This window comes from Ziziphus jujuba, chromosome 7 (genome assembly GCF_031755915.1).
Source record: "Ziziphus jujuba cultivar Dongzao chromosome 7, ASM3175591v1".
Lineage (NCBI taxonomy): Eukaryota > Viridiplantae > Streptophyta > Magnoliopsida > Rosales > Rhamnaceae > Ziziphus > Ziziphus jujuba.
This window is the reverse complement of record NC_083385.1, coordinates 1,269,302-1,280,000: the sequence shown is the minus strand read 5'-3', so window position 1 is coordinate 1,280,000 and position 10,699 is coordinate 1,269,302. Positions and strand designations below refer to the sequence as shown.

Here is a 10,699-nt window from a genome sequence, read left to right as displayed (position 1 = left end):
AAAACAAAAATAATATTAATTAATTCATTAAATGATATAAAAATCCATATATTTTTATAAAAATAAAATTCAATAATAAATTTTATTATTCAACCAACCGCAGTTCCTCCGGCGACCCTACTCTCTCTCTCTCTCTCTCTCTCTCTCTCTCTCTAAAAACAGAGCAGGGTGTATCTCTCTTTAAAATCCCTAAAAACAGAGCAGTCTCTCTCTCTCTCTCTTTCATTTTATGCACTAATTCATTTCCACATACTTTATAAAAATAAAATTCAATAATAAATTTTATTAATTACAAATTTTTTGTTTAAATTTGACATAAAAATAATATTGGTAAAATTGTAAAAAGATGCTCGAATGCTATAATTTGAGAATGCAATGTCAAAATGGCAACCAATTGGAGACCTCTTATTGGATTATAGAGAAGTGATCAAATCACGTTTTCACAAAGTGTCTGAAAGCAAATCTATTCGAAAGCCCAAGCTGTCGTTCGGAGCAAAAGCTGCAAGCCCTGCAGTTGAAGTTTGCGTGGTGCGGTGAGAGTGAGTTGTCCCATTTACTTCCACACACACACACACATACGACAATACTTTAAATACATATACAACGTAAATGATTTACAAATAAAAATGAAAGAAACAACAACAACCAATTTTTTTTTTTTTTTTTTTTTTACTCACTTCCTATTGGCTGGCTGGCCTTGACCATACACGGAAGTGGAAAAACAAAAGCCCAAAAAGGTGACCCATCGACCTAGCTCGGCCTCAAGATGGTAATGATGGGGGTTCGAATCTGACTCGGTAGAGCATAGTGCAATGATATTCAACGTTTATCATAGGAGGGTGAAACTATCCCACTCATCAACTCAATCTGACGGTTTCATTGGGGAAAATAACATTGGGATTGCGTATGTGAGGATTCAAAGCTGCCAATTCCTTCCACTTCGCTCCGTTACCATGAACACGAGATGAGATACTCCACAAGGTATCACCAGGCTGAACCTTTGTCGTTGACGGGGCATTAGATTTGGAAGCAGGCTTTGACTTCATAAACGGATGCTTATTGCTTTTCCCCATTCCATTAGCAAGCAACCAGCGGGAGCCAGACTGTTGCTGGCTTGAAGTACCCCATGGTTTCTTTTTGGCAGGGTCGGTTTTCAGACCCGCAACATGGACTTCAGTGATTCTAAACTGTGGAATTCCTTCCTCTGCAGCAGATTTAGCTTTGTTCTCTTCCTTTATCTCCTCCTTCACCACTGATTCAGACTCATCATCATCTTCTCCATTATTGTTCCTAAGCTCAGAAACCTTGCTGTATATTCTCGGCTTTGGTGGAACAAAAACTCTCTCTACTTGAATAAGAGCAAGCATTGGCGTTCCAACTGGCTCATAGTTTCGTATCGGATCACGAAGTTGCACCATTAGTGCAACTGTGAAGTTATTCCCCAACAAACCACACTTTTTACTAGATCCTTTGCCCCGTCTTCTCTCCCCTTTCATCCCACGAATGAAGTCCAACGAATGAGCATGATGAGCTGCAAGAATTTTAGATGTACGCTCACTGATATGATCTTCATCATCAATGTCACCAGAATCCAGTCTCATCCATTCATCGAGAGTTAAAGATAGGCCCATTAGTCCATCGACATCTTCACCGCTGTCTTTTATGTCCAACAGTTGCAATCCACCAGCACCCTCCAAGCCAAGGGACCCACTGATATCAACACCCTTTCCCTGGAGAGCTGAAATTTCTCCTATAGACTTGGCGCTAATATTTGAAGGTGCATCCTCATCAGACATCCCGGACTGTATTCTCAACCCCTCCATTGAAAGTGCTTCAATCTTATCCATAGCCAAAGGAGCAAGATCTTCAAGAGAAACGTACTCTGAGCCCATCTCGTTGCTGATTGAGCTTGACATAGCCCTATTGGACCTCAACCCAGATGATTTTCCTTTAACTCTCATTGGTCCACCCAATTTCTCTCGGTCCACCATTGATTCATGCTGCAATAAACATTCACTGCACCAATACGGAAATAAGATGTATTTAAGACACATTCAACTTAATGACATGATGTAAAGGAAAATTTTTGGCTTCTAACTGTACAAACCTCTGAGATCCCTCCAAAGCAGGCAAAGCTTCCCATGCTACTTGTTGCATAGTCTTTCCAGTGATGTCTTCCAACGGCATTAACTTATTTGCCTGCATAGAGAGCTTTTCAATTCCCACTGATGCCAAACGCTGCAATATATCCATTATCCCAGAACCCATTTCTGCTGGAACCACAACAGGGCTAGAAACCTGCATTATCAAGTTTCCACCACTTTTAGCATTCATGAAAACTGAGGGATTCATAGACCGCAAAAAACCTCCATTCTTTGTCTGCAGAAATGGACCTAACCCTTCTCCAAGAGGAGGCAATTCCAGTGGCTCTTCAGGAGGTAAATCAATAGGACTTCCAAATCCTGCAGTGTTTGTCGTTGGAGAATGCTGAAAAGCCCTCTCATTGAAGCCCCACTCACGCATTAAGGCTTCTGTCTCCAAATCTTCTAACATCTTTGCCTTTGTTTTGCTTCTTGCTTCTTGAGTTGCTATTAGGTGCTCCTCTTCGGCAGCTTGAATCATTGATGTAAATTCAAAAGCCTCTGTTGTATTTTCCCACCTTGACCCAGCTGCATCATCATATCCACATTCTGCTTTATCGCTGTCACCTATATCAAAATCAAATAAAGAATAACCACCAGCAAGAGCCTCCTTTTCAAATTGTCTTAGCAGACGCTCTCTTGGGGAATCAGGTTCACTCTCGGAACTCAAGTCAGATGGACTATGCTGTATCCCTAACATGTTTAAGAACTCACTTGCAACAGACTCTGTAACATCGTCTAAGCTAGGTGACTTCCCCTTCCTACTCTCATTGTCCAAATTAATTTCCTTATAATTATCTTCCTCTTCAGGAGATTCCAAAGCTGCCATCTCCATATCTGACACACTATTTAAAGCTGACTCTAACTCTTTCATGAGTGATTCTTTTGTACACATGTCATCCTTTTCAGAAGAGCAGTTACATACTAAAAGCTCATCTACAGTGTTACCATTCTTTTCATCTTGGCCCTCAGAATTAAGCTTAGGATCCTCTTGAAAGGCTAACTGAACACCAGTGTCAATTTCAACATCATGACGGGCTGCTAGAGAAACATCAGCAGTCTCTTTGATAACATCCTCTGACTTCACTGGTTCTTCTGATGACAATTCCACAGCTTGTTCGATTACAGAAAAGTCATTAACTTCACTTATATTGCCTATGTTTTCTCTACCAGAATCAGACAACGGGCTGGAACATGGTTTGGGCTCAAGATGCTCGGTGAAATCACCAACTTCCGACTTGTAATCTGCTGGACTAGCAGAATTTTCTTCATCAAATTTCTGATATAGTATATTTACAGAGCTGGCAAGTTCCGACCTTGATACGGGCAAAACCTCGTGAAGATCCTTTATTTCCTCTACAGATCGAGATGAAGAATGTCGCCGATGATTGGATAAACTAGGCAGACTTTCAACACGCCGCATATTTCCCCTTCCATCACCTAGTCCGAATTTTGTCCCAGTTTTAATACTCAGACTATCCTGCTTCAAATTCAGTAGCTCAGGAACATTTTGTGTATTTCCAGGTGCACTGGAACTATCCCCAGTTACCATGTACCCAAAACTAACATTCATCCTAGCACCTTTACCCTTTCCAGATAATTTAAAACTTGTCGTCCATTGCCCTGCGCTCTTCTCCTCCTCTAATTCCTCAAGGGTCAGGGGAAGCAACCTTGTGAGGTCAACACGGTGCTTCCCCAAATCAATTTCTGGAGCACCATAAACAGAAGCAAATAACAGAAAATGCTTTGCCTCATACTTTGCCGAGTGGTGGGGTCCATTCCTACTGCCATAAACTGAGCATGTGTTAATAAGCTTCTCTTCAAATTCTGCGACTCCTTGAAGAACCTTAACTGGCCGAGTAACCAAAACACCATCACGCCTCTTCCAGTGCACACAGAGACTCAAATCATCGAAATTCGGGGGTAACCCTTCAATTGAATGGACTTGGAGAGAGAAACAGCAGTTAAATCTACGGTTTCGGATATGAGAAAATGCCTTCAAGGCCTTCCAATTCCAAATGGATTTCTTCTCCTTGCGTGGTGGCTCTTCGTTGCCTCGTTTAGCATTCACCTTGGAATCTACCAAATGAGTTTTTCCGGAAGATTTCGATGGATTATTCAGCGAATGGTTCAAACTTCTAGAGGGGTTTTTATCCAGGTACAGGGCTTTACTTATAGCCTCAATCTCATTCAACAACTTCCCATTACCTGAATCCTCACCAATTTTCTTCGCAGCCTCGGCTTTTGACATCTTTTTATTTTTATTATTATTATTATTATTCACATAAATTTCAAGACCAAACCCAAAAAAAAAAAAAAGGAGCAATCAGGCTAAAGCAAAAACCACGTAGAAAATCAAACAGAAAACTTCATTATTTCAAAAATAAAAAGTTCCCTCATTTATTCAGTCGATGGAACATAAATTACATTGAAATCTTAGGCTTATGCACTAAATAAACGAAAACCCAAAAACCCCATTAAATTTAATTACCGGATGGAACTTGCTGTGGACCAAAAATCGGTGGTGAAGCAGGAGCAGAAACCCTAAAATTACCCGATCCAAGTCATTTAGCCTCTTTTTTTTTTTTTTTTCCCCCTGATAATTGAAACTGGAATATGTTAGAATTTCTAATAGGAATTTGAAAAATTAGAGAGAGAAACACATAAGCGAGGGAAGAAAAATCCGAAAAATCATTACAAGAAAGAGAAAGAGAGAGCTTACGTTGCTCTGAACCGCGCTTCCGTCGCCAAAACTCTCTCTGTCTGTCCGTTTCCTCTTTGAATTGCCGCTGCGTCTTTCAAACCAAATATTTGTGTGTGTGTGTTTGTTTTTTTTTTTAATTTTATCTTTTGTGTTGCCGCCCTTGTTTTGTAAAATTTGTAATTTTATCCACTTCACTTTCCTATATTTCCTCTTTTGCAAAACATTTTCTCCCCCTTTTTTTTTTCTTTTTGTTTTCTTTTTTGTTAGTCCGGTTAAAATATTTTATATCTATTTTTATAATTAAAAAAGCTATAATTGAATTAATGGAGTTTATTCTAATATAAAATAGATAGTCTTACTAATGATTAGAATTTCAAATAATTATAGATCAATTAATTCAATATAGAAATATATGTGTGCTTTGTAGAGATATCGCTTAAAACATCAATTTTTCTTGTATTTATATTATTGTTAATTAATTATCTCTTTTTTCCAAGTGCTTTCGAAGAGGAACGATCATCTTTTTGTTGTTTCTTTTTTAAAACATTATTAAAATTTTTGTGTTTAAGTAAACTATTGTAAGGGCATTTATTCATTTTTTTCTTTCTAATTTGATAATAAAAAATCCAGATAAAATAAAATGAGCATACAATTTTAAAAGGAATCACCAGCTCTACTTTATTGTGGATTTAGGTTTATGTTTATTGTGATTGATTTTCTTCAACAACCAAATAAATATTGAGGTGAGAAAAAATAATACAAAAGTAATGAAGAAAAATAGTAAAATAAACAAATTTGCGGATCTGTGGCACCAATATTAATTAAGAGAAAACAATTGTTTTGTCTTTTTGTTTGCAAAGGCCATCACATAGAGTGTTGAGAAGCTTCGCTGTCCAACCTTGGTCTCATCGATTATACTTTTTACCTTTTTCCAAATGCGTTTTTAACTTTTGGAAATACTTTGCTTCCACTATTAGCACTATTTCAAACAATGTGAAACCATGCGTAAATAAGGAATAGGTCACTTTTCCAAATTGGCATAAATTCTTATAGAATAAATTATCAAATATCTTTAAATAAATATTTTTACATGGTTTCCTCTTTTTCTTCCTAAATAAAACGTAAGAAAAAAGTAGAAATTATATTATAAAAATAACAAGTAGAGCTAGTTTTATATTGTATTTTTACTTATTAACATAGTCACAGGATATGTCTAGGATTTGCATAATTCGTCCTTCAATCATATACTTTGGACAATAATTAATTTAAAACTTAATAAAATTATATAACTATTAGCCAAAATTGGGCCCACCAATTTTTCGTATTCTTTATGGATATAATTCCCTCCTTGAAGAAGCTTCAAAGATTTAAAAATTTTTGGAAAGGAGCCATTTTCTTCACGCGAATTCGCAGCACGTGTACATTATGCTGGGCTTGTGGTTGTCGGACACGGTAAAGAAAGATTTTCATGTTTGGCCACCTAATTGAATGACTGGCTGCAGATGATTCGTGAGCGATGTTTTCAATTTTTATTTAATAAAAACTTTTTTTTAACCTCAAATTTGGGAAAAAAAACCCAAAAAAAAAAAAAAAAGGTTCAAATTCAAATAGGAAGATAAATGTAAACGGGGCGCTCCACTATGGCCCACTCCCAATTTTTAAATGACGTGCCAACCTGTAGATGAGATCGCGACGGTCGGACTCAGACAACCCCACAAGGAGCATAAGAAGCTATAATAAATGGAATGAATAACATAATGTGCTCTTAATTTCTTTTATTGTATTAACCCCTCAAAAGTTTTGGTATTTATAAATATTCCTCTTTGTTCTTTTAGTTGAGTCGCATTAGTAAACTTTGTTATGAATCAATGCATCCATACCATGTGTTTTTTTTTTTTTTTTCCCTTCTTCTTTTTTTACTTTTTTTCCTTTATTTTCTTTTCTTTTTGGAAAACATGCAATTAATATGATGCTTTTCTTAACAAACATAAAAGGTGAAGATTATTCACCAAACAAAAAAAAGGAAAAAATCAAATATACTTTAAAGTTGTATGCTTATAAATTAATTAAAAAAAAAGTTATGCTTATAAAAACTTTTTTGGGGATTTTAATTAATAGTTAATGTTTAGCATGTTTAAATCATGTAACATGATGGATGCACCACCAAAAGGTCAAAACTCACCATAAAGTTCCATTTAACAAAGCCAAGGTCGATTTTAAAAAACACAAAGAGAAGGTCCTTGTGGTTCACTTAAAAAATAAAAATAAAAAATTATGAAGCAATGGAATCAAAATTACTATTTTGACAAAATACATGTAAAAAGCATTTGGCTTTTACCAAATAACAATGGAGTTCCTATGTTATTCGATTAACATCCGATTATATCATAATATACATTTTTATGGAATATTTCATCTCAAATTATATGTATATAAATAACAATCAAACAATTTAAGCTATCCAACATTAACTAATAAAATATTTTCCTATAAAATATGTTTAATATTTTCATTCTTAGGGGTATGAATTAGTGAGAGGTTCACCAAAAAAAAGAAAAAAAAAAAGAGAGCTATTTGTAAAACAAAATAATAAAAGCAAAATAGAAATGTCTCCATTTAATGAATAAAGTAATACAAAGGAAAAATAATGGTGTCGTTTTCTGTTAATAATAATAATAATAGAGAATTTACTTCCAATAACAGCAACAAAAGTCTTGTTAGTCATCTTAAACTAGCTTAAACATTAAAATCTAGGTTTTAATTTCTCTCTTAAAAAAAAAATCTTAAATTATAAAAAATATATAGTTTTTATGAATTGATGAAGTTGATGTGAGTTTTTTCTTATTAATAACAATCAGTTAAAAAAAATCTCTAATTAAAATGAAGGGTGCATTTTTTTCATCGACTTTATAATAAACTAATCCCGATCGATCAAGTCAAAATTAAAAGGCAGTAACAGAAGATTTGAGATAGGAAATCATCTTAGTCTTGCTTTTCAGAAACACAGATTACATATGATATAAATTATAATATTACAGTGATGAGGAATCATTGTTAGCTGAATATTTTCTTGCATAGGCGATTCTAATTGTAGAATGTTTCATTTTATTTGATTGTATTTTCTCTTTCCATAGCACTACTAGAGTGGCACATGCTTTCGCAAATTATGTTTTTTTGGTGCGCCTGGTTATAGAAGAGCCTTTTATGGTTCAATTCTTACATGGAAGATGATGTTCAATTGATTGTACTAAAAGAGGGAAAAAAAAAAAAATCATTTATGAATATCTCTTCTCAAATACTTATCTATTGCAAGTTCCAATGTTAAAAAAATTTTGACGAATCCCCATCATTCTATTAATTAATTTAATTTAAAAGGTTTTTGTGATATGTTCTTTCTAACAAGAAGAGATAAAAAGAGAACAGAAAGAGATAAAATTATAGAGATAGAATTGAATTAAGAGTTAAACTTTTTTAAAATTATAGAGATAGAATTGAATTAAGAGTTAAACTTTTTTCATTCATACATTCAATGTACAACTAATAGACTTTTATATTCATCATATCACAGCTGCTCAAATAAATAACCACCATCACAATTACAGAAAATAAATAATCACCACCACATAATATCAATCATGGATATTAATTGATGTATAATAATATTACTAACTAATAATTAAATAAAAACATATTTTTCTATCCATAAAGGGCTCGTTTGGCGTGCCGTTGTATAAAAGCTTTATATTGTATTAGCTGGTCCCAATCACATGTTTGGTGAGAAAAAAAGGTTTGGATAACTTAATAAGTGGGATCCAGTTTAATACAAGAGGAGCTGGATAACTTTCTATACAATTTTTCAGTACACCCATTGTACTGACGTGGAATCTGACATGGCACACATGGCCAATAGAGAAATGACATATATCTCTTTAACGTCGTTCGATCCTATTTTCATAATTTTTCCGTTTTGTTTTTCCTTAGCCATCTACTTTCTTCTCCATCAGATTTTCATTTTAAATCAATTTACTAAAATGTTTACAAGGATTTCTCACCTGAAATATAGAGCATCCAAGTCTTGCCCACTTTGATTTATAGTCCTTTCGTGGATTTTCCCATAGCCATATTTGAAGAACCAGAATCAAATTGTTCGCCCATCAATCATCCACCAATCACCAGGGAATATGGTCTATCCCCTTTGATGATACCATTTGTTTGGTTAGTCGAAAATCCAAGACAGGCACCCATCTCAACCAAGAAATCTTTTCGAAAATATATATATATATATATATATATATGTATTTTTTTTTAATATCTAGAATTTTAATAATCAAGAAGTCCAATTATATTTGTAGAATAAAAATGACTTTGTGAGTTTTATGCCCACCTCAATATTATTCTTTTCAATCTGCTTTCAAATGTTTAATTCTTAACCATATCTATTAATTAACCTTTATTTGGTGACTAGATTACACATCAAATATAAATTTCAGAAATTAAATAATAGATGGAATGATCTATGTGTAAAGAAAAATTATGTTTTTGTATTCTTAAAAACAAAACATAAGATTTGAGCTTGCCTGAAAAAATAAGATTGCTTTGAATGATAATACTTACTAGAGAGACTAAGGTTGCTTTGGATGATAATATTTCTAAATTTGAGATAAATGAGATCCCAACGAAGAAGAGTGTTATAGAAGTAACGGTATTAAGGTGTATAGTTGCCGATGTGGCAAAATGAGAGAAATGTTATGTTTTTTATTGATAGTGTGTACCACATCAGATTCCATGTCAGTATACGGTGTGTGCTGAAGAATTCCTCCAAAGAAATAGCTGGCATTATTATCTAATACAAAACACAGACGCGAGTTTAACCCCAAAAAAATAAAAAAATAAAAAGACCTCCATCTTCCCCATCTAAATCGTACCATATCAGAGAGAGGTTGATCTGTTCACATGTTTAGGTGCCAACAATTTGACAATTTTTGAATTTCGTTGTAAAATTTTGATGAAAGATTGTATATGTAGACGGAAGAAGATTTTTGAGCTGGTAAAGATTGATGTTTTTGGAATTTTGCGATTTTTTGGGTTTTTTTTTTTATTTAATTTTTTAATGAATTTCTGGTGCGACATTGCTGGAGTAGGAAACAATAGAACAAGATGAGAAACCAAAGAGAGAAAAACGAAGAGAGAAGGAGAGAAATTCCAAAGAGAAAAACTCAAATCTGGAACTAACAGTCAAATTGCCCAGATGGGTACGAGGTTTATTTGGGACCTGGATGAACACAAACAATAGATTTTTCTTTCTCTTTTTTATTTTTTATTTTTTAATAAGATCTGGTGGTTTTTTCAGATATGGAGAGCTGGATTTGTGTTGTTGATGAAGATATGTGGCAGTTTTTTTTTTCTTCTAATTGGATAAATGTTTTTAATTAAGCTACTTCAATAAAAATAATTATGATTAAAAAATATTAATATTAATAAAATATATAAATTTAGATATTTTGTTTTTATTTAATAAAAAATAATATAATACATTACAATGTCAAAAACACAATACAATATTATTCATTTCAATACAATCCATTTCAATTTATTCTAATACAATTTATTACAATAAAATACAACATACCAACAAACCCAAATAACAATAATAATAATAACATAAATATAAATATAGGTTCGTATCATTTTGATTGAGATTTTTTTTTTAAAAGAAAACCATTATTGAATATCGTCTACAGAGTTAAACCATTATTGAATATCATCTACAGAATTCTATTCAACCACAAGGCATTCCTTTATTGTTACGATTATAATTGGAAATTGTGAGCTTTCAATTTGGGAAAGAGATAAG

The 10,699-nt window shown here is 33.5% G+C and overlaps 1 protein-coding gene across 1 annotated transcript; it reads right to left on the bottom strand.

The window, feature by feature from the left end:
* Nucleotides 1–437: 437 nt before the first annotated feature.
* On the bottom strand, nucleotides 438–5,009 carry LOC107424120 (protein PLASTID MOVEMENT IMPAIRED 1-RELATED 1). The gene is made up of 4 exons (XM_060818833.1): nucleotides 4,864–5,009; nucleotides 4,633–4,737; nucleotides 2,108–4,392; nucleotides 438–2,016 (listed from the first exon to the last, which is right to left on the bottom strand). The coding sequence occupies exons 3-4, from the start codon at nucleotides 4,390–4,392 to the stop codon at nucleotides 858–860; spliced, it is 3,444 nt and encodes a 1,147-aa protein (XP_060674816.1). The 5' UTR covers nucleotides 4,633–4,737; nucleotides 4,864–5,009; the 3' UTR covers nucleotides 438–857.
* Between the last annotated feature and the right edge of the window lie 5,690 nt (nucleotides 5,010–10,699).